This window comes from Gymnoscopelus braueri (genome assembly GCF_963280865.1).
Source record: "Gymnoscopelus braueri genome assembly, chromosome: 9".
NCBI classification, from domain to species: Eukaryota; Metazoa; Chordata; class Actinopteri; order Myctophiformes; family Myctophidae; genus Gymnoscopelus; species Gymnoscopelus braueri.
Window position 1 is genome coordinate 53,800,860 of NC_137610.1, and position 24,398 is coordinate 53,825,257.

Consider the following 24,398-nt stretch of genomic DNA (forward strand, 5'->3'; position numbering starts at 1 on the left):
ACATTTCAAGTATGTATTATCATGTCATAGTTATACACTAATAAGGATACACATGCTGTCTAACTCATCTAACTCAGCTGTGTCAAAGATTGCCACAGAATTGGAGGCACAGCAGGTCCAAGGAGCCTCAGGCCACAGCTATACTATGATGTTATCCTATTAACACATTAACCCATTAAGACCTGCATGAAGCCCATTCTACAATGCCTTCTACACAATAGTCTTATGAGTTGTAATATCTAATTATATATTGTGTGATGTCACATTATCACCTTGTACTATAACAGTGTGATGTCACATTATCACCTTGTATTACAACAGTGTGATGTCACATTATCACCTTGTATTGTAACAGTGTGATGTCACATTATCACCTTGTATTACAACAGTGTGATGTCACATTATCACCTTGTATTATAACAGTGTAATGTTACACCACAGTCTTTAAATCAAAGGCTATATTTTAATCATCGTCTCTTTACCTTCCAGATGCTTCAGTTCTTTGACGTTGGTTGATGTGGAATCCTTAGTCTGGATTTCACAGACGGCTGCATAGATTCCCTCCTCACGACTTGTCACTTCAACGCATTCTGAAATGAAAATCACCGTGAAATGATCAAAGCAAAATCGGGACAAAGATATTTGACCCGGGAGTGTTCTATCTTTCTCGCTCTATGCGTTTCCAAAATATGACCATAGAAGAAAGATGCACACGCCTGGTCGCTTGCGTGCATATGAGCTCCAGTTGAACCCCACGGACACGCCCATGTAACCTGACTTCGCCAAATGGAAGAAGCTTGTGACACACATTTTGTTTCACAGCCTACTTCCATCTGAGACTCCGGTAGCAGAATCGATGCAAGATGGCGTTTCATTTTTTTAAAGCTACTTGGCAGGTGATTGGATGATCCCGCCCCTAGCAGCCGCTGATTGGTTCGTACACACAGCGACAGGGCAGCTTTACTCCCTGAACGATCCCAGATCAGGGTGTATTGTGAAACTCAATACCGCCCTCATCTGGCTGAGTCAGGTTAACGCCCATGCACCTTATGCACTCGAGCATGTGACGGTTTCAACTGGAAGTGTATGTGTTCAAGACATCACAGGGTAAGAAAATTATAGATATAAAGTATTGCTTTAAGTGGTAAACATTCGCATGACCCCATAGTCGACCTACCACACATTTACTCAACCTACACACATTTAATATGTAAGACCGGAAGTCAAATTGCAATTTACCCCCCCACTACATTCATTTATTTGACCCTACCTCTCCAACACAAGGTTGCACAGACTTAGCAACCTGCAGGCACACTTAAAATGTCTAAGAAATGTTGTTTCTAGTATTACATTATCACCTTGTATTATAACAGTGTGATGTCACATTATCACCTTGTATCATAACAGTGTGATGTCACTTTTTTTAAATATATGTTTATTTGACAGGGACAATACAAAAAACAATGAATCAGTTACAAAAACATGAAACCGTTGCAATTGTACAAGGGGTTTATAGCCGAGGCTATAATCAAAGGTTATATTTTAATCTGTGTCTCTTTACCTTCCAGATGCTTCAGTTCTTTGAGGTTGGTCGATGTGGATTCCTCCGTCTGGTTTTTACAGACAGCTGCATCGATTCCCTCCTCATGTCTTGAAAAAACACGACTTGTCACTTCAATGCATTCTGAAATGAAAATCACCGTGAAATGATCAAAGCAAAATCAGGGCAAAAATATAACCATAGAAGAATGGTCGCTCGCGTGCATGCAGATGAGCTCCAGTTGAACCCCATGGACACGCCCATGCACCTTAAGCACTCGTGCATGTCACGGTTTCAACCGAAAGTGTGTGTGTTCAAGACATCACAGGGTAAGAAAATTATAGATATAAAGTATTGCTTTTAGTGGTACACACTCGCATGACCCCATAGTCGACCTACCACACATTTACTATATTTGACCATGTTGGAGTATATTTAACAACTTGAGATATCTAATACAAATATGTATTGTGAAATATAAGAGTGCGTCTGAGTATAAATGTAAATTCACCTCTAAACGAGGGCTTCTCAGTATTAATGTAAATTCACCTCTAAACGAGGGCTTCTCAGTATTAATGTAAATTCACCTCTAAACGAGGACTTCTCAGTATTAATGTAAATTCACCTGTAAACGAAGGCCTCTTTCCGGGCTCAGGGTCCCAGCATCTCTCCATGAGCTCCACCAGATCTTCTAATCCAGCTGCTTGATGGACATCTATTTTGTCCAGACGAGGTCTATCTCCCTTTTGAATCCTAAATTTCAAGAAAGAATGATCCCCTCCTACACCTAGGCCTAGGACCACAGTGGAAACAAGACCGCAAGGACTTTTTTGGTGTTATCCTTTTAGACAATGTGTTTGACTGTACTACTGTTTTTACATTTCTGTCTAAAAAATATTCAATAAATTAAAAAAACACAGGAAACACATTTGTGTGGTGTGTGTGTGTGTGTGTGTGTGTGTGTGTGTGTGTGTGAGTGTGTGTGTGTGTGTGTGTGTGTGTGTGCGTGCATGTGCGTGTCCGTGTGCGACGTACGTGTGCGTGTGTTTTTGTAATTGCATATGATAACTAGAAAAAGTGCTCCTCGGAGCACAGGTCTCCGCCAGGTCAGGTACGTTATTGTGGCCTCCTGGTGGCGCTATAATAGGCCAATGTGAAAAGGGTGCCATTTATTCTTAGGTCTTTCACGGCAATCAGACACTGCATTCATGATTTGAGGCATTTTGTTCCAAAAATGTGTTTTGCTAAATTAGACCTGCTGGTGGCGCTATAACAGGCCAATGTGAAAAGGGTGGCATTTCTTCCTCGGCCTAGTGGGAATGTGCGTGTGAAAATTCACGGAAATCGCAAGCTGCGTGCATAGTTTGAGGCTTTTTGTTCAAAACGGACCAATCCTGCAAACTTTGGAAGCCAACCATAGGCAATGAGGATGGAATATGGGAAATCGGACAGATTTGTGTTAATCACATGACTATAGAGATACTGTGTACCGATTTCCATGACGTTTGGATAAAATCTGTAGGAGTAATGTAAAAAAAAAAGTTTTGCACAAATCGGCCTCCTGGTGGCGCTATAACAGGCCCATGTGAAAAAATTGGGGCAGAGGTTCTGAATTGGCATCCAGGGAGTGTGTGTGCACAGTTTCGGAGCGACCGGGCCAACGGTGCCAGAGATTAGCTGTTCACACACAGACAGGACGGACGGACGGACGGACGGACGGACGGACGGACGGACGGACGGACAGGGGCGAAAACATACTCTCTCGCCATGCCTTTCGGCCTGGCGGAGACAATGACACACAGACAGGCTGGCAGGCATGCACACAGGCAGGCAGGCTGGCGGGCAGGCAGGCAGGCTGACAGGCAGGCAGGCAGACAGACAGACAGACAGACAGACAGACAGACAGACAGACAGACAGACAGACACACATACAGACAGTGGTTAGTGAGCCCGCCTAGAGAACCAGAGGCCCTGGTTGCCCCAGGTTCGATTCCAGGCTATCCCAGCATATGTGCCGATGATATGAAATTTGTCCCTGAGCAAGACTCTTAACCCCAATTGCTCACAGGTTCTCATTGGAAACAAGACCGCAAGGACTTTCATGAACGACCTGTTAAAAGGAATTATCCTTATCCTTTACACATTTGTTGCCTTAATTGAAATGCAGCTGTCCGGATAGTGAGAGCAAAGTTACATTAAGTTAAGTGATTTACAAACTAACAAATTCTAATATTGTATATTGTATTTGGTAGTTTGTAAAACACATTGTAACTTTGCTATTGAAAAGTGCTTTACATATCTCTGCTGTCCAGCAGCAACCAGCTAACTCATTTTTCAGGAAATGAAAAAACTAAATATAAGTTTTTCAGGAAATGAAGAAAACCTTATATTTTTAAAACAAAGCAATACTGCCTCATCAAAGTTGGTGTAGTGACTTTATATATTGTCAGATAGTTGCATGTGTCATTATATTATCAACACTTTACCCAAATACAGCTCAAGTGGAATTAGGAGTCCGATCATCTGACAATAGCTCCACTCGCTGCTGAGGGAGAGGTTTCAAATGGGTCTAAATTCCCAAAAGCTAACAATGGATCTCCAAGCTCGCAATGCATCACAACGTGTGAATTAATGCCCTGATGCTTCATGACACTTATTATATAGGCCTACAATAATAAACAGGCCTTTAAATATTACAATAACTTCTGCAAAGAGGGGTTCACAGAGTTGGAGTTTGAGTAGAACAGGGGTGTCAAACTCATTTTGGGGTCCGGGCCACATTGGTCAAATGGTGACTTGATGTGGGCCGAAACCAGTTGCGGATGCGCATACGTGCTCACACGCCTTCAGTTCAGTTATACAGCATCTGTTGTCTCAGACACTGCCACTAACTACGTATATCACTTTTTTATAATGTATTAAGAAGAATAGCTACTTTAATTATTGACATTAAAAACAAACAATGCAATTTGTAAGGAGCCCCAATAAACCATTTTAAGTAGAATAATTCAATTTGAAGTTAAACAATACCTCATGGTTGTGGGGGTGGTTAGGTAACGATTACCATGTTTTAAGCCACGTTTTCACTACAGTGCCAGAATTTTTCCAGCTAAATAATTAGATTTATAGAACAACAGTGGTGTAAAGTAACTAATTACATTTACTCAAGTACTGTACTTAAGTAAAGATTTGATGTATTTTTACTTTCCAAATTCCAGTACTTTTACTTATACTCCACTACATCTCAGTCACTGCTATAACTACAGTATATCAAATTCTTGGCCGAAACCGAATATAGGAAACACTTGGCCGAATGGCTGAAAATTATTATTGAAAAAAAAAATATATATAGGCTACGTCTTTTTAAATAAATATTATTTTGTACCATTGCTGTCATGGCTATGCCTCTGTTGTAGAGCTACATGATTATGGCAACACTTATCATAACTATAATCCATATTTAGATCAGTTATTTAACACATTGACTGCCAGAGTTTATTCATAATGTACTCACCCCTGTGCCAGCAATTTGCGTGTTATTTAATTTTTTTTATTTTGTAATTTTTCATTCAAATACATTCTCTGATTGTGGTTTTAAGCATATACGACAGTTCCACCAGTAGAGAGCAGCAAATCCACACATTGATCACCTCGCTCGCCCCCTCCCAAACAGGCCCACGTCAAATCCGGTCATTCACCGGATGTTATGTTTTCGACAATCCCTGATCCCCGGCCTGAAAACGATGTGATACACGACGACGATGACTGTTAGTCACCCGGACCAAAGAAAATAGAAGTTGAGCTGTCCGTTCGTTTTTTATACCGTGTGAAAAAACGTGTTTTTCCCGTTTCTGGCCAAAAATGACCGGAGAAAAACAATGTGACCCGGAAACGAAATCTGCGTTATACATCCGGCTCCGGGTGAGTGTGACGTAAGTGGAAAACGAAAGTGCTGATGAAAAATAAACAGAGCAGCGCGATCACAGATTAAACAATGAAAATTCAAAAGAACGCATCAATGCGTTCTTTTGAATTGCTGGCAAGCAAGCGATGGATTTGAAAGAACGCATCAATGCGATCTTGGCCATCAATGTGTTAAAACATGTTTATTTATTGTGTAGAATTATTTATTTATTATTGTGTAGTAATATAACTACTTGAATTATTGCAAATTAAATAAATATGATTTCAAGAAATTAAAACTAATATTGAATAGCCTAACAAAAGGCAATATAAAGTCTGCAGTTGCATTATTGCACATTCCCACACACACACATACACACACACACGCACACACACGCACACACACACACACACACACACACACACACACACACACACACACACACACATAGCTGAGTGCTTAGTGAGCCCGCCTAGGGAGCCAGAGGCCCTGGTTGCCCCAGGTACGATTCCAGGCCACGCCAGCATATGTGTCGATGAAATGAAATTTGTCCCTGAGCAAGACTCTTAACCCCTAATTGCTCACAGGCCCTCATTGGAAACAAGCCCGCAAGGACTTTCATGAACGTCCTGTTAAAAAGGAATTATCCTTATCCTTATCCTACTTATCCTATCCTTACACACACACACACACACACACACACACACAATCAAAGTCAAGCGTTCACAGCTGGTGTTAATTATTTTGCCCTGCAAACTATTGCTGGTTATCCTACGAATGTTACACCCTCTGACAAGTGGATTCTAGTTTTCAAGATGAGAACAGTTACAAAGGAAGGCTACTCCTTTCTCACTACCTTCAGTTGAGACGCTGCTGTGTGAGGGGGAGGTGAGGGGGGAAGGGGTGAGGGGAAAAATGCAGCCACTCCTCAGACGAGAGACGCAACGGATATACTTCTCCATACAACGGTGTTTTACCGGATTTGTGATGCTGTTGAAAAAGCGTTCTCTCCAGGTAGAGTTGAATGATGGTGATGGTCCTCTGTATGCTAATGACCTTGGCTGTGGCTTCACGGCTTGGCCATTGTTCTCACAGAACAAGTTTGTCCAGTATTAAAACCCATGCAGCTAGCCTCAGAGCATAATTAAGAAGCTGCTGCTGCCATTTTTTTGTCTTTTTTTTTCTCTCGTTTTTTTTCCATTAAAAGGTAGTATTAAATGGCGTTTTCTAAAATCACATCGCGGGCCAGATTTGACGATGTCGCGGGCCAGTTTGACATCACTGGAGTAGAACTAGTGAGAGAAATCATTTCTTGTCACATTGCTCTCCTCATTAAACACTTCATAGATTTTAGAAATAGAATGACTTGTTTTCATAACATTAGCGTCAGTGCTAAGTTTTATAAACAGGTACACTGCATAGTTTTAACAGACTACGGGGGAAAAACCCTGCGTCGTTACTGTTTGTTTATGTGCTGCTCCTCCTCTGTGCACGCTCACTGCACAGTGCGCTGTGGTGTGTGGAACGGCAGCAGGAGAGGAGAGAGGGGGAGTTGCATGGTTTGACGGACATGTTGAGGATCCAATGGAGTTGGGAGGTTTTGTCAGAGGCGCTTTTTAATACCTTTCATTGGTTCAATTTTTAGCAGCTGCTGCAAGCGCTGCTCTACAAAGAGACAGACACATCATCATCCACGACACCTATTCAACACCTATTCATCATTGGCTGTCCTGGCTGTCCTTCACTCCTTTAAGCCAATTGGGGCACTTCCCCGTTTAAGCCAATGGGGAGATGGCCCCCCCTCCGCAGTACCCCCCCTCCCCTCCCCTCCCTGAGGAAATCAAGGCTCCTTTCTTCAACAACAGTACGCTGCAAGTGCAACTTAGCTTCACACTACAGCAGTGATGTCAAACTGGTGTTTCGCGGGCCATTTCTGGCCCGTGACGTCGTCAAATCTGGCCCGCGATGTGATTTTAGAAAACGCCATTTAATACTACCTTTTAATGGAAAAAGACGAGAGAAAAAAAAATACTAAAGAATGGCAGCAGCAGCTTCTTAATTATGGACTGAGGCTAGCTGCATGGGTCTGAATACTGGACAAACTTGTTCTGTGAGAACAATGGCCAAGCCGTGAAGCCACAGCCAAGGTCATTAGCATACAGAGGACCATCACCATCATTCAACTCTACCTGGAGAGAACGCTTTTTCAACAGCATCACAAATCCGTTAAAACACCGTTGTATGGAGAAGTATATCCGTTGCGTCTCTCGTCTGAGGAGTGGCTGCATTTCTCCCCTCACCCCTTCCCCCCTCACCTCCCCCTCACACAGCAGCGTCTCAACTGAAGGTAGTGAGAAAGGAGTAGCCTTCCTTTGTAACTGTTCTCATCTTGAAAACTAGAATCCACTTGTCAGAGGGTGTAACATTCGTAGGATAACCAGCAATAGTTTGCAGGGCAAAATAATTAACACCAGCTGTGAACGCTTGACTTTGATGTGTGTGTGTGTGTGTGTGTGTGTGTGTGTGTGTGTGTGTGTGTGTGTGTGTGTAACCTCCCGTCACCAGTCTTTCCACGTGTGTGTGTGTGTGTGTGTGTGTGTGTGTGTGTGTGTGTGTGTGTGTGTGTGTGTGTGTGTGTGTTTCTGAAATGGAACTGAAAGTAACTTCTCCAAAAGGAGGGAATGTGCAATAATGCAACTGCAGACATTATATTGCCTTTTGTTAGGCTATTCAATATTAGTTTTAATTTCTTGAAATCATATTTATTTAATTTGCAATAATTCAACTGTATGGCATGCTAATGTTTTGAGATATATTGTATTATATTACTACACAATAGTAAATAAATAATTCTACACAATAAATAAACATATTTTAAATAACTGATCTAAATATGGATTATAGTTATGATAAGTGTTGCCATAATCATGTAGCTCTACAACAGAGGCATAGCCATGACAGCAATGGTACTAAATAATATTTATTTAAAAAAATGTAGCCTATATATATATATTTTTTTTTCAATAATAATTTTCAGCCATTCGGCCAAGTGTTTCCTATATTCGGTTTCGGCCAAGAATTTGATATACTGTAGTTATAGCAGTGACTGAGATGTAGTGGAGTAGAAGTAAAAGTACTGGAAATTGGAAATACTCTAGTAAAGTAAAAATATATCAAATCTTTACTTAAGTACAGTACTTGAGTAAATGTAATTAGTTACTTTACACCACTGTTGTTCTATAAATCTAATTATTTTGCTGGAAAAATTCTGGCACTGTAGTGAAAACGTGGCTTAAAACATGGTAATCGTTACCTAACCACCCACACAACCAGGTATTGTTTAACTTCAAATTGAATTATTCTACTTAAAATGGTTTATTGGGGCTCCTTACAAATTGCATTGTTTGTTTTTAATGTCAATAATTAAAGTAGCTATTCTTCTTAATACATTATAAAAAAGTGATATACGTAGTTAGTGGCAATGTCTGAGACAACAGATGCTGTATAACTGAACTGAAGGCGTGTGAGCGCGCATGCGCGTCCGCAACTGGTTTCGGCCCACATCAAGTCACCATTTGACCAATGTGGCCCGGACCCCAAAATGAGTTTGACACCCCTGCACTACAGAGTTAGCTTAAATGCTATCGTGCTTCCTCAGACCTAGTTGGGCTATTAAGTTATTATTTGGCCATGTTCACCCTGACTTTAATCTTCGCTATTGTTGGGAAGACCTGTGTGTTGTCTAAGAAGGTTGCCAACACTTATATAAAAAACGTAATTAGCATTTACCGTCACACATTCAATGTTGCCAGGTTTGGCGAGAAGTCAGGCTATAGAGTTAGCCTAAATGCTAGCGTGCTTCCTCAGACCTAGTCGGGCTATTAAGTTATTATTTGGCCATGTTCACCCTTACTTTAATCTTCGCTATTGTTAGGAAGAACTTGTGGTGTCTAAAAATGTTGCCACCACTTATATAAAAAACATAATTAGCGTTTAGCGTCACACATTCAATGTTGCCAGGTTTGGTGAGAAACAATCAGGTCTATGATAACAATCACACACACGCTGACAAGCCGCACACACACGGCACACACACACACACACACACACACACACGCACACACGCACACACGCACACACGCACACATGCACGCACACACACACACACACACACAGAGAGACAAAATACAACATGCAGCTGCTAATAATATGACTGTCAAGTCATTTATTCTTGGGTTTTTTTACACAGACGTAAAGGGTTTTCAATAGCGTTGATTTATGAAAAAAAGAAATGAAAATGGAGTTGGTACATGGTAATGGTACATAAACCAGTGGTTCTGTAGCCTTAAGATGTGTGTACAACTGTGTCCAGCAGCAGCTGCATGTTGACCACTGGCTTGTTACAACACTATATACTGAGTACTGTATACGTACATACTGTATACGTCTGAATACACTGACATTCACATGCAATTATGGATCATTTAAATGCACCTGGATAGGGCTTGTTGTCTCCAGTCAAAATGGTCCAGAGAAGTATAGCGTAGCTGATAAAACAGAGAGGAAAACCAGTTGGATTTTTTTTCCCACAAAATAACATGTATCAGATGACTCTGTATCAACAGCATTCCTTCAATAGTTCACCTGTAAACATCATATGAGCGAACACGATGGTAGTCATCTTCAAAAGCCTCAGGGGGGATGAAGGCCAGAGTGCCTCCTTTGAAACCTTTGCCCGCAGTCATCGAAACACTGTTGGACACCAAAGACAAGCCAAAATCTGCTATCTATTGAAAGGAATAGGATAGAACAGTAATTTTAAGCAGTTATGCTTTTATTTCAGCATGACAGTGAAGAGACTCAGTCAGGGCAAATATGTGGCAATATGCAACACGGCATGCTAATACTTGACTACATACTTGACTAAGTGTGACAGTAATAGTGTTCATTTTCAATGAAAAAAATAATAATATAAAAAGGTTAATTTGTTGTTTTTTTATTTAGTAGAATGGGAAATCACCTTGGGATGCCATCTTGGATTTGCCAATAAATAATGAACTGATGTTAATTTGAGCCTTAAAACCCAGGGTTAGACACCAAAACCAGTAATTGATATATATATAGCCATTTTAAGCTCCCGGCAGCCATCTTGGACGGCATCTTGAAAATGTTCAGATTTGGTGGCAGTAGCTATAGTGGATTGAATTTGTCCCCATGTTTGTGCCAATTCTAGGGGGAACAAGATCCTCCTTCTGGTGTTGTGCTAGTGGGCGTCACTCACTCTAAGTGAGTGACTAGAGTGATTGACGAATCCGATTGACAATTGAATTGAGTTGAGTTGAACTGAACTGAACTGAACTGAACTGAACTGAACTGAACTGAACTGAACTGAACTGAACTGAACTGAACTGAATTGAATTGAATTGAATTGAATTGAATTGAATTGAATTGAATTGAACTGAACATACCTTGGCATTTAGTTTGGCATCCAGTAGGATATTGTCTGGTTTCAGGTCCATGTGTACGAGGCCCCTCTTGCTGTGGAGGAAGTCCATGGCCTGGGCCACCTGGTGGGCCAGACGGAACGCCAGGGCCCAGGGTGGATGCTTAGACAGGGTCTGCAGGAGGGTCTGTAGAGACCCTCCCTCCATCAGTTCCATTACTATACCCTGCCTCTCTTTAGAGCCCATGTTGGGGGGACGGCCCTGGTACATCCCATAGACCATGGGCACATACTGCGGGTCGGCAGCTTCCATGTAATCAGCCTCTTGACAAAGGGCAGCATATTGGCCAGAGCTGCAGTGTGGGCAGTTTAGGAGAAGAAAGACAGCAGTTAGAATACAGTGACTTAGCTGAAGATTATGAAATAAGTCATTATTGTAAATCAAGCTAATAAAAAAATCTCATCATAATAATCTAGATTTTTGATCAGTGTCATCATACCCATCATCATGAGGTAGCTTTATGGCCACTTTGCCCAAGTCCTTGTGTTCGGCACTATAGACAAATCCAAAGCCCCCTGAGCCGAGCAATTCCCAGTTCTCCAGGCTTTTGTTGCCAATTGTCTCTCTGCCACTCTTATCACCTTGTATTAAAACAGTGTGATATCACATTATCACCTTGTATTATAACAGTGTAATGTTACACCACAGTCTTTAAATCAAAGGTTATATTTTTATCTGTGTCTCTTTACCTTCCAGATGTTTCAGTTCTTTGAGGTTGGTCGCTGTGGATTCCTTAGTCAGGATTTCACAGACAGCTGCATCGATTCCCTCCTCATGTCTTGAAAAAACACTACTTGTCACTTCAACGCATTCTGAAATGAAAATCACCGTGAAATGATCAAAGCAAAATCAGGACAAAGATATTTGACCCGGGAGTGTTCTATCTTTCTCGCTCTATGCTTTTCCAAAATATAACCATAGAAGTATGTCACGGTTTCAACCGAAAGTGTGTGTTCAAGACATCACAGGGTAAGAAAATTATAGATATAAAGTATTGCTTTAAGTGGTAAACACTCGCATGACCCCATAGTAGACCTACCACACATTTAATATATTTGACCATGTTGGAGTATATTTAACAACTTGAAATATCTAATACAAATATGTATTGTGAAATATAAGAGTGCGTCTGAGTATAAATGTAAATTCACCTCTAAACGAGGGCTTCTCAGTATTAATGTAAATTCACCTCTAAACGAGGACTTCTCAGTATTAATGTAAATTCACCTCTAAACGAGGACTTCTCAGTATTAATGTAAATTCACCTGTAAACGAAGGTCTCTTTTCGGGCTCAGGGTCCCAGCATCTCTCCATGAGCTCCACCAGATCTTCTAATCCAGCTGCTTGATGGACATCTATTTTGTCCAGAAGAGGTCTGTCTCCCTTTTGAATCCTTAATTTCAGGGATTGATTCCGTCCTCCACCTAGGCCTAAGACCACAATGGAAACAAGACAGGAAGGACTTTTTTGGTGTTATCCTTTTAGACAATGTGTTTGACTATACAACTGTTTTTACATTTCTGTCTAAAAAATATTCAATAAATACAAAAAACACAGGAAACACATTTGTGTGGGGTGTGTGTGTGTGTGTGTGTGTGTGTGTGTGTGTGTGTGTGTGTGTGTGTGTGTGTGTGTGTGTGTGTGTGTGTGTGTGTGTGTGTGTGTGTGTGTGTGTGTGTGTGTGTTCATGATTGCATTTGATAATGACACAGACAGGCAGGCAGACAGACAGACAGACAGACAGACAGACAGACAGACAGACAGACAGACAGGCAGGCAGGCAGGCAGGCAGGCAGACAGACAGACAGACACATTTGCTGCCTTGATTGAAATGCAGCTGTCTTGATAGTGAGAGCAAAGTTACATTAAGTTAAGTGATTTACAAACTAACAAATTCTAATATTGTATATTGTATTTGGTAGTTTGTAAAACACATTGTAACTTTGCTATTGAAAAGTGCTTTACATATCTCTGCTGTCCAGCAGCAACCAGCTAACTCATTTTTCAGGAAATAAAAAAACAAAATATAAGTTTTTCAGGAAATGAAGAAAACCTTATATTTTTTTAAAACAAAGCAATGCTGCCTCATCAAAGTTGGTATAGTGACTTTATATATTGTCAGATACTTGCATTTGTCATTATATTATCAACACTTCACCCAAATACAGTTCAAGTGGAGTTAGGAGTTTTGTCCGAGCAGAAATCCAGCCTAAGTGGAGTTAGGAGTCCGATCATCTGACAATAGCTCCACTCGCTGCTGAGGGAGAGGTTTCAAATGGGTCTAAATTCCCAAAAGCTAACAATGGATCTCCAAGCTCACAATGCATCACAACGTGTGAATTAATGCCCTGATGCTTCATGACACTTATTATATAGGCCTACAATAATAAACAGGCCTTTAAATATTACAATAACTTCTGCAAAGAGGGGTTCACAGAGTTGGAGTTTGAGTAGAACTAGCGAGAGAAATCATTTCTTGTCACATTGCTCTCCTCATTAAACACTTCATAGATTTTAGAAATAGAATGACTTGTTTTCATAACATTAGCGTCAGTGCTAAGTTTGATAAACAGGTACACTGCATAGTTTTAACAGACTACGGGGGGAAAACCCTGCGTCGTTACTGTTTATTTATGTGCTGCTCCTCCTCTGTGCGCGCTCACTGCGCAGTGCGCTGTGGTGTGTGTGGAAGAGCAGCAGGAGAGGAGAGAGGGGGAGTTGCATGTTTTGACGGACAGTTTGAGGATCCAATGGAGTTGGGAGGTTTTGTCAGAGGAGCTTTTTAACACACATTGGGTGCCAGAATGTTATATTAACAGAATACGTTCGGTGCCGGGAATCTCACCGTTAACCTCCATTGTGCTGTTTAAAGCTGTAGACTCCATGAGGAGCAATCCATGAAAAAAAAACCATGCCTCCATTTTACCCGATGGTCTTGGCTAACGGCTGGAGCGATAACATCTCTCAAGCGAATAACAATGGCGGAGCGATCGCGGATGCAAAATGAGTTGTTTTCCCCATAGAAAAAAGTTTCGGAGTTATAGGTGTTTTAGAGAAGGAAATAGACAGGAAGCGGATGGGGAGCCATCCGCTTCCGGTCGATGATCCATCTGGCCCTTCCTTCTCAGAATCGCCTAGGGTGATCCCAGAGCTGCTCTAGCCCCTCCCGCATGGAAATAAACGAAAAAAACAAAAAGACAAAACTCACATATATATACGGTTTTTAGTAAAGTTGGCACTCCACGGGTGTATTTGCAAAACCGTATTAATACGGTTTTGGCACTCAATGTGCCAAAACTTTTCATTGGTTCAATTTTTTTTTACACAGACGTAAAGGGTTTTCAATAGTGTTGATTTATGGAGAAGAAAAAAAGCTGAACATGGAGTTGGTACATGGTAGTGGTACATAAACCAGTGGTTCTGTAGCCTTAAGATGTGTGTACAACTGTGTTAAGCACCAGCTGGATGTTGACCACTGGCTTGTTACAACACTATATACTGAGTACTGTATACGTACATACTGTATACGTCTGAATACACTGACATTCACATGCAATTATGGATCATTTAAATGCACCTGGATAGGGCTTGTTGTCTCCAGTCAAAATGGTCCAGAGAAGTATAGCGTAGCTGATAAAACAGAGAGGTAAACCAGTTGGAAAAAACATTTTCACAAAATAACATGTATCAGATGACTCTGTATCAACAGCATTCCTTCAATAGTTCACCTGTAAACATCATATGAGCGAGCACAATGGTAGTCATCTTCAAAAGCCTCAGGGGCGATGAAGGCTAGAGTGCCTCCTTTGTCACCTTTCCCCATAGTCTCCAAAACACTGTTGGACACCGTACTAGACAAGCCGAAATCTGCTATCTTTTGAAAGTAATAAGATAGAACAGTAATTTTAAGCATTTATGCTTTTATTTCAGCATGACAGTGAAGAGACTCAGTCAGGGCAAAGATGTGGCAATATGCAACACGGCCTGCTAATACTTGACTACATTAAGTGTGCCAGTAATAGTGTTCATTTTCAATGAAAAAATAATAATATAAAAAGGTTAATTTGTTGTTTTTTACGTTTTTTTATTTAGTAGAATGGGAAATCACCTTGGGATGCCATCTTGGATGTGCCAATAAATAATGAACTGATGTTAATTTGAGCCCTAAAACCCAGGGTTAGACACCAAAACCAGTAATTGATATATATAGCCATTTTAAGCTCCCAGCAGCCATCTTGGGCGGCATCTTGAAAATGTTCACATTTTGGTAGCAGTAGGCTATAGTGGATTGAATTTGTCTCCATGTTTGTGCCAATTCTAGGGGGAACAAGATCATCCTTCTGGTGTTGTGCTAGTGGGCGTCACTCACTCTAAGTGAGTGACTAGAGTGATTGACGAATCCGATTGACATTTGAATTGAATTGAATTGAATTGAATTGAATTGAATTGAATTGAATTGAATTGAATTGAATTGAATTGAATTGAATTGAATTGAATTGAATTGAATTGAATTGAATTGAACATACCTTGGTGTTTAAGTTGGAATCCAGTAGGATATTGTCTGGTTTCAGGTCCATGTGTACGAGGCCCCTCTTACTGTGGAGGAAGTCCATGGCCTGGGCCACCTGGTAGGCCAGACGGAACGCCAGGGGCCAGGGGGGAGGCTTAGACAGGGTCTGCAGGAGGGTCTGTAGAGACCCTCCTTCCATCAGCTCCATTACTATACCCTGCCTCCCTCTAGGGAGGCCAGGGGTACGGCCCTGGTACATCCCATAGACCATGGGCACATACTGCGGGTCGGCAGCTTCCATGTAATTAGCCTCTCGACAAAGGGCAGCATACGATTGGGGAGAGCTGCAGTGTGGGCAGTTTAGGAGGAGAAAGACAGTAGTTAGAATACAGTGACTTTGCTGAAGATTATGAAATAAGTCATTATTGTAAATCAACCTAGTAAAAAAACTTTTTGATTATTGTCATCATACCCATCATTAGGTAGCTTGATGGCCACTTTGCCCAAGTCCTTGTGTTCGGCACTATAGACAAATCCAAAGCCCCCTGCGCCGAGCAAGTCCCAGTTCTCCAGGCTTTTGCCTCCAATTGTCTTTCTGCTACGCTGTGTCATCTCTCACCATAGGACAGAACCATGAAAGAATCAACACTATAGGGAAATAATTATAGGACAATTAATCTGAAGTCCTGAAACTGACGTTACCACCATATGCATGGAATTGAATCTCTTTCACTTTGAGCCATTCAAAAACAGTAGCTATACAAGCAATAATGTTAACATGACCAAGTTTAGCATAATATGCACTGTCATCATGGAATCAATGCATTTATCCAAACACAAAGTAAAAGCGCAGCCTGCACCAGTATCGTACGGTATCATAGTTGAAGGTTTTAATGACTGACTGAGTCCTTACAACGCGTTAAGTAGGCTACTGACGTTTCAGCAGAACCTTGACATGAATCTTGTCAGTTGCCCCATCCCCTCCTCCTGCGTTTACACAAACGCTAGCTGGGATGGTTAGCAGACAGTAAGTTACGCACAATAGGCTCTATGCTCAGCAGCCATATTGGAAAGAAACTGAGCGTCTTCCTTTGTTCCTTCACAGGTTTTACCAATGATACTAATGAAGGCTCTGTTCCATTCTGGTCAAACAGAGTCAGGGTCCTCATATTGTGCACTGGAAACAGTCAAAGTGTGGTCCAGGGACCACACGGGTGTACTCTGAGAGTGTACTTCCATTCAGTGTTGGGGAGCATTAAGCTACATGTAGCTGAGCTATGTAGCTTAGTTACATTTCGCTGTAGCTTGCAGTAGTTTAGCTACATTCATATTTGTGTTTCTGGAACGCGTCGTTGAGACGGTCGTTCAGGCTCGCAAACAACCCCGTGGTTGTAGGTGTTCATGATCGGATTGATGAGATATTCTTTATCAGCTTTGTATTTTTTTATGACATCCCTAGCAGACTTGAGCGTGAGCTTGAGCTCCTCGAGGGCCGTGTTCACCTCGGGAGAGATCTGGGCCCCTTTTCGCTGGGTGGCCATCACCTGCTCCAGCCCTTTAACGCGTTTTTTCCAGACGCTTGCATCGTTTCTTGTTGGCCCGCACCTCCTCGCAGAGAGCGTAGAGTTTAGTCGCTAAGGACAAGATGGGGTCTATTAAATCCATGACTGAAGGGAGAAAGGGGGACAGGTTGAACTGCATTAGACTGAATCAAAATTTTGCACTCACAAACAACATTTTCACCATGTTTAAAAGGATCCCTCATGGCTAATAAGCCAAATATGCCTTAATACATGCATTCTATAAATTCCATAGGGCTAGACCACACATGGGCAAATGAACTTGCGACGGGCAGTGCCCATATTGAGTGAAAGATTAATTGTTTCTAAAGGGATAGTTCACCCCCAAAATGACTTTCTTTCTATCGATTAGTCACCCCATGGAGACTTTTTGTCTTATTCCCAAACCAATAATTTGATGACCGGCAGCGGTTCCGGTATAGGAGACACAAAGACTCTCCTGTGTGTCTCCTACCGGAACCGCTGCCTACCGGTCCGCTGGTTACAAAAAAATATCCATGAATTCAATTCTCCATGGGGTGACTAATCGATAGGAAGAAAAGTAATCTTTTGGGTGAACTATCCCTTAAGGTGTTTAATTTTAAATGTTTTAATTTTATAGAGGACGATTAATGTATTAAGGCATATTTGTCTTATTAGCCAGGGATCCTTTTAAACATATTCTTCATGTATGTATTATGATGTCATAGTTATACACTAATAAGGACACACATGCTGTCTAACTCGTCTAACTCAGCTGTGACAAAGATTGCCACAGAATTAGAGTCACAGCAGGTCCAAGGAGCCTCAGGCCACAGCTATACTATGTTATCCTATTAACCCATTAAGACCTGCATGAGGCCCATTCTACAAATGCCTTCTAAACCAGTAGTTCTTTCGAGATGTTTCTAAAATCATCAAAAATAGCAGATGTACAGCGCGGCACGAAGTGATGCACTGTGAGCTTGTGTATTTGCTATTTTTTGAATAGCAGATGTACTTAAAATACCAAAACTAGAAAGTAGGCTACTCATTATGCAGAATGTCCCATTTCACAAGTTTTCGAATGTACGACATCTTTTGAAAATAGCAGATCTGCAAGATCTGTGAGCTTGTAGATCGGCTATTTTCAAATGGACAAAATGTATATGGGGTGAAGTGGTTAACGTAAGTTTCGTAATAATAATCTAAATCTACAAAGTAACTAGTAACTAAAGTTTTCAAATAATTGTAGTAAGAATAATAATGATAATAATTACAATAATTGTAATTGTAGTGGAGTAAATTATTTTTTTCAACACCCTGTATTTATAGCAAGCAAATGCTCTTCTATACAATAAACAACAACACAGTGAAAGTGCTTTGAAAAAGGCTACAAGTATAGGCTACAATTATGCACCAACAACAACAAATACAATAGCATTATAATGTCTTAAAGGATCTACACCATGAATTTAAAAAAAATATTTGATATTTAATATCATATGGTGTATGTCCCTCAAACCTTTTTCAAAAGGTTTGAGCCTAAATCATCACTCAGATATACTCATCCCAAGTCAATTGTCTCTGGCTTATACAGCACTTTCAGCTGCAATACCAAAACGTCCTCTTGGGCAGGGGGGGGCTACTGAGCAATTCTGTCTGTTTTATTATTAAAAATTATTAAAAAAATATAAAAAATTAAAAAAAAGGAAAAATTCTGCATAAAAAGAAGCATCTAAGAAAAATACAAAATCGAAAAAAAAAACACTTTGAACATTTTTGAACAATTCCACCAAGTGTTTGAGGTGCCTGTTTCACCCACTTCCGGGGGGCGGAGCCAAAATCCGAGCCCGAAATATTTGTTCGTAGACCCCCACTTAGGGGGGGTAGAAAAAGTTTCGGAGCGATTCGGGCACTTTTCATTTAACATTGGGTTTGCCATCAAAAATGTTTGTGACATCATGAACATTTCCATTCTGAGATCGCCTGTTCAGACACGCCCATTCTGGAAATCCATGAAATGAGAAGGAATGACTGAATTTAAAAAAGAAATTTGGGTACAAGAGACACTGGGGACCCCAAAAAATACAAAAAAACAAGAAAAAAGTGATTTTCATGGTGTAGACCCTTTAATGTAATGCTACCATCTCCATGGCGGGAGAAAAAAAAGGTACTGCACACACAACAGGCCTTCACATGTACCTTAGCTGTTGCTTTATTATTTTATTATTTAAAGTAATACTAGGTAACGTTTTCAACAAAACTAAAGTTAAATTGTATATCTTTTGTCAGTGGCAAAAGTTTCACAACACCCACTCCATGAATTTCACCCCCGGAAGCCTTTTATTTATATATTTTCTATTGAACGGGACTTTCCCGGGAAAATGACGTTCCTGGCCAACGTCATGACGTCGTGGCCGACGTCCCCAGGAACTACCGCAACGGTTTCCTGTTTGGCCAGGAACTACCGCGGTAATAGCAAAAAGGAACCTCACGCTGATGTTAAGAGAATGTAGGATTAGAAGATCGAAAAAGAACAGAAAAAGAAAGCACAGCTCATGGTAACTAATGCTCCACTGGCTAAGAGAAACGATCCGTAGATAGTATAAAACAATTAAAAGATCGCTTTTTGAAACGCTTCCGGCTTCCGGTGAAAACGAATGGAATTCTGGGTAATCGAGGATTACGGAAATTGTATGCAGTGACGGTAGTGACCAGCAGAGGTTGCTAAAAATCGTTATTTGGGATTCTGCATTGTACAACTTTAATTATTGTTTTTGCCTTCATTTCATCAAAATCTAATCTAATGACACTAACAAGCAAGCAAGCACACAATTAACAAACTGCTCAAAAGGCCATTGCGCATAATTATCCAAATAAACATGACATTACTTTGTCACAATTCTAAAAATCTGTGATATAAAAAATAAAGAATAACAGACGACTGAATATTTATCTGCTCGGCAGCAGCATCAATAACCATTGCTGTACCTTAGCTGTTGCAGGGTGAGTAGATCAGTCATTATAAATCAAACGTGGCCTTGCACTCTACGGTTGTGGAGATGACATAAACGTTCAGATTTCGAATATAAAGTGCTTATCCCATGGCCACGGATGTTACAATTCTGTTCGGGCCCTCAGAAGTACCCTTAAATTCCGTATTTTTCAATAAAAAGCATGACTAATCTCTGGCATTAGAATTATGCATTATTAGAGAGCATGACAGACTAGCGTATTTTCAAACAAATGGATGCACAAGACCGCCGTCTCCATCTATTTATAAACTCTTTGGATATAGCCAGCAGAGAAGCAATTCGAAAAATTAAATAAAACAATGGGGAAAAAATATATAGGCCTATATAATTTTTCAATTATCATCAACATTGGCCATCATCTTCAGTTTCAAAGTGCTTAATTTATAAAGCATATAAAAAAAGTGTTTTACATACAAAAATACAAGCTGAGGTAAATCCTCATTATGAACCCCAATTGTTTCAGAGGACATATAGACAGTAATAACAAATATAATATAAATACTGAATAAATATAAATTCTACTTAAATCATAGTCATATTCTTGTCATCTGGACCAAGTGTAGTTATTAACAACAACTTGAACAAAATATAAGCCAGAGAGGGTCGCTTGTAAAAAGAAATATGGTTTTGATGCTATATTAGATGTTGGCCTATTTGACAGTGCAGAAACATAATTGCCTTGATGTAACATTGACCGAACGTCAACGAGCGCCAGCTTGACACAGACACACACACCTCCCCTCTGCAGTGCTGTGACTGGAGTTTATGATTAAGAATTACTGTGATTATGGTAAGCCCACATCTCATATAACACACACCATACAGTAAGAACTCCTCTAACTTTCACTAGCCCATCGTTGATTCGCGGGACATTGTTCCGTTAACCAATAACTCATACCAAATATCAACAACTTCCAAATGTCAACAACATTTTAGAAACAGGGACAGACCGCAACCACCAGTCTTTACAAGCACCTTCACAGAAAAACAAGGGCAATGTCGCTTACAATAAGCAGACATGGCAACCAATCTTGACACGTTCCAGACCTTTTTTACCAAACCCGCCCCCTTTCCACAGCCACGCCCCCACCGTATATATATAACAGAAGTGCACGCCCACATTCCAGTCAGGCTGTTTATCGGAGTGAGTGTTTACCGACACACTCAAAAATCACTTCTTAAAAAGGAACTGAAAGCTCATGGTGAAACAGTGCCATGTTGTTTCTGATGTATCACTATAGTAAGGGCCATTTAACACAATGTGGTAATCAACCTTTCAACCTTTCCAATGCAACCTTAGTTTAAATCACCATGACAAAGTGCTTCTCCAGTTAAAGCGAAAGTGAAAAAAAAACAGCCTATAACACAATACAAACACAATGGTCTTACACCTGCATTAGGCTACTACATCACATTGTATGTAGCTGTCGCCATAAAAGGGTTGTATATTTTTTGTGTTTTTTTTTATGTGGTTTATATTTGAGTGAAACACTGTATTGATTATTTGTATATTACTGCAGTGCCATCTACAGTTCAGGTTCGTGTCATGGTATTACTTGGGCAGTCACGTAGCACCAATCAACAGAACATTGTTATACCTTAGAGGCCTGTAATCAGTACTACTGAGTTTCTGAAGAGGGAAGGAGCTCTCCTTCAGCTAAAAATAGTTTCTGAAAACTATAACAAATCTAACCTCCTAGATATCTGTGCAGAAGGCGCACACGGTATTTTGTTGTGTTATCTTTGTATAAATTGTCATCATTGTTGTTTCATCAGATGTGTTTATGTTTATGTGAATATGGACAAACAATTCATTCATCAACACGGACAATTCATTCATGGACATTTAAAAAGACAGTAGGACATTTATATTTCATGATGTTTATAATTCATTGTTTAAAAATATATATTATTTGTTTTATGTTGCAGTTTTTGACGTTGTTGTCTGACTTGGGTTAAAATAAAGAGCCCTCGTGAACACCAGTGGAGCATGGTCTATTCTGCCTCAGAACAATATAATTTAGGAACGGTTATATTGTACATCAGCATGTTCAAATCGTATACAGGATAGGTGGGCACTAGGGACATCTGGGCACCTCGATGTACAATTGGCTATTTTGTCCAAAATGTTAAAAAATAAAATATTAGAAAAATTGTATTAAGTAATGTAAAGTATACATGATGTGAACATGCACGGTACATAATTATTAGACTTAAAGGGATATTTCACTTTAAAAAAAACTTATGGTCATTTTATCATCTACTCAGGCCTTTGTGAGCCCCCCAGACAGTTTTGGAAAATAAAAATAATAAATACAATAAAAAAATTAAATAAAATAAATGAAAAAAATAATCGGAAAAACACGGCCCCCTCACGCATTACGAGGGCAGGGTGAGTCACCAGAACCAAGGACGGGTGTTTTCGACAAATCTAACATGGTTAAAATGGAGTTTGAAGTTACAATGGGTTTCTATAGGAAGGGGGCGTGTCTGATAAAATGAATATCAAATGTCTAAATACTGAATCGAGCAACTTAAAAACTGTCTGGGGGGCTCACAAAGGCCTGAGTAGACGATAAAATGACCAAAAGTTTTTTTGAAAGTGAAATATCCCTTTAATGTTATCCTTCAACCAACCATTTTCCAATCAATCAGCTGACTGACACACACACACACACACACACACACACACACACACACACACACACACACACACGGGGTGCATTTACTTACAGTGTTGGGGCTGTTATCATCTCAGCATTGGATTTTCTTTGCAGTATTTGAATCATTAAACATTGCACTGTTCAGCGTGTTAGTGCAGTCCATGCTGTTGCAGCCCCGTCCGTGTCTAACTAACTATAAGCTAGTATGATATATTAACATAACCTCACATGCAACAGCTTATTTTCGGTAGAGCAATGTTAGATGCACCTTATTTTGTTTCGCCCGCTTGAGCATGTCTGTGCCATGTTATGAAACCTCTCTCTGACATACAGTAGCTCTGGTCCAGAGCGTTGCAGGGAGTTCTAACGTGTTACAGACCGTCTGACACAAGGTGCAGATTCAAAAGGCTCTGAGTCTGACACATCTCCACTCTCCACTCATGGACTTAACACAGTTGTTCTTCCACTGTTTGTTTTTAAGAACAAAGTATTTTCTTTTTAGAAGGGCCGGGGCATCTCTCTCTCTTCCACCACACGGCCACACAGCGCACATTTCTACTCACACGTCAATGAGGAAATCTCACACAAGCACGCAAACACATACACACACACACACGCGCGAGCGGCACCCCCAGGGTCCTAGCGCCCTTCGTATACAGCACACAAACACACAGGCACGCAGGCAGACACACTGCATTGTGCGCAAGCAGATTTGTTTTCCCTCCCCCTTTACCCGGGAGTCCGGGACAAACTATGTCCCGTACGGGACACGCCTCTTTTGCCTCAAATACGGGCAGTGTTGCCAGATTGGGCGGTTTTTCCGCCTCTTTTGCCTCAAATACGGCCCCGGGGCGTCCCGGCTAATGGGACTGTTGGCAACCCTAAATGCCACAGATGGCCCTGACTGAAAAATACTGTTAATGTAACTCAGAGAGTGTAAAAGGGAACTGACACTTATACAAAGCAAAATCCTCTACACTCTCGCTGTTAAATTAACAGTGAGAGTGAGGATTGATCTGAGTTCATTTATATTGATACAGACACAGTGCACATATCATACTTACTGCAGCCACACTCAGTGCTGTAGCAGGCCTACAGTCTGCTCTGTACTGTAGAGAGAACTGTGGACAGAATAAACAGGAAGCAGGAAAAGGAAATTACCATTACATGTAAACTTAGCAGCAGCTTAGCAACAAACTGATTTCAATAAAACACATTAAAGAACTTAAGGAGCTCATTTACCTGTAGTGAGTGTCGATGCAGGACGCCTGTTCACACCGAGGACACTGAACTGAAACTAGATACAGCTTGCTTTTACAAGACTCTGCTCCTCCTATTTTCTCTACTTCCTCTCTGCCTGACAGTCTGAAATGCCTTTGTTGTTGGAACTAAGAGTGAGCCAATGGCTCCATGTCTGACACACCCAAGCACAGATTGCTGACTTACTAGAGGGACCAGCGCAGGTGTTCTGAAATATTCTTTAAAACACTTAAACCCTGTATATATTGACAGGGGTTCCCCAGGGCTATGTACTTGGTCCGCTCCTTTTTGCCCCTCCACACCAAATCTCTTCGCTGGAATTAGCTGATGTACAAGCCTGTTATGAGCTTGTAGATCTGCTATGTTCGCTGAATGTTCGTCCCAGAATAGGGACGCTATAGGATTCATGTGGTTAATCGGTTAATGGGTAACCCGAACGCT

The 24,398-nt window shown here is 40.7% G+C and overlaps 1 protein-coding gene and 1 pseudogene across 2 annotated transcripts in view; both read right to left on the bottom strand.

Annotated features, from left to right (window-relative positions):
* Window positions 1-23,987, bottom strand: part of LOC308091619 (mixed lineage kinase domain-like protein) — a 61,169-nt pseudogene extending 37,182 nt beyond the window's left edge. Inside the window, exons 1-2 of the transcript XR_013935103.1 lie at window positions 23,940-23,987; window positions 23,762-23,818 (exon numbers count right to left, since the gene is read on the bottom strand). The product of XR_013935103.1 is annotated as a mixed lineage kinase domain-like protein (transcript). The remainder of the gene's footprint in view (window positions 1-23,761; window positions 23,819-23,939) is intronic.
* Window positions 31-16,083, bottom strand: LOC308091620 (tyrosine-protein kinase JAK3-like; the record flags this gene model as incomplete). Its single annotated transcript, XM_080437282.1, has 14 exons — window positions 15,931-16,083; window positions 15,475-15,802; window positions 14,677-14,822; window positions 14,526-14,578; window positions 12,214-12,378; window positions 11,638-11,760; window positions 11,388-11,529; window positions 10,913-11,240; window positions 10,089-10,231; window positions 9,939-9,991; window positions 2,166-2,333; window positions 1,562-1,684; window positions 483-590; window positions 31-77 (listed from the first exon to the last, which is right to left on the bottom strand). The coding sequence occupies exons 1-14, from the start codon at window positions 16,068-16,070 to the stop codon at window positions 31-33; spliced, it is 2,067 nt and encodes a 688-aa protein (XP_080293408.1). The 5' UTR covers window positions 16,071-16,083.
* Window positions 23,988-24,398: the final 411 nt, after the last annotated feature.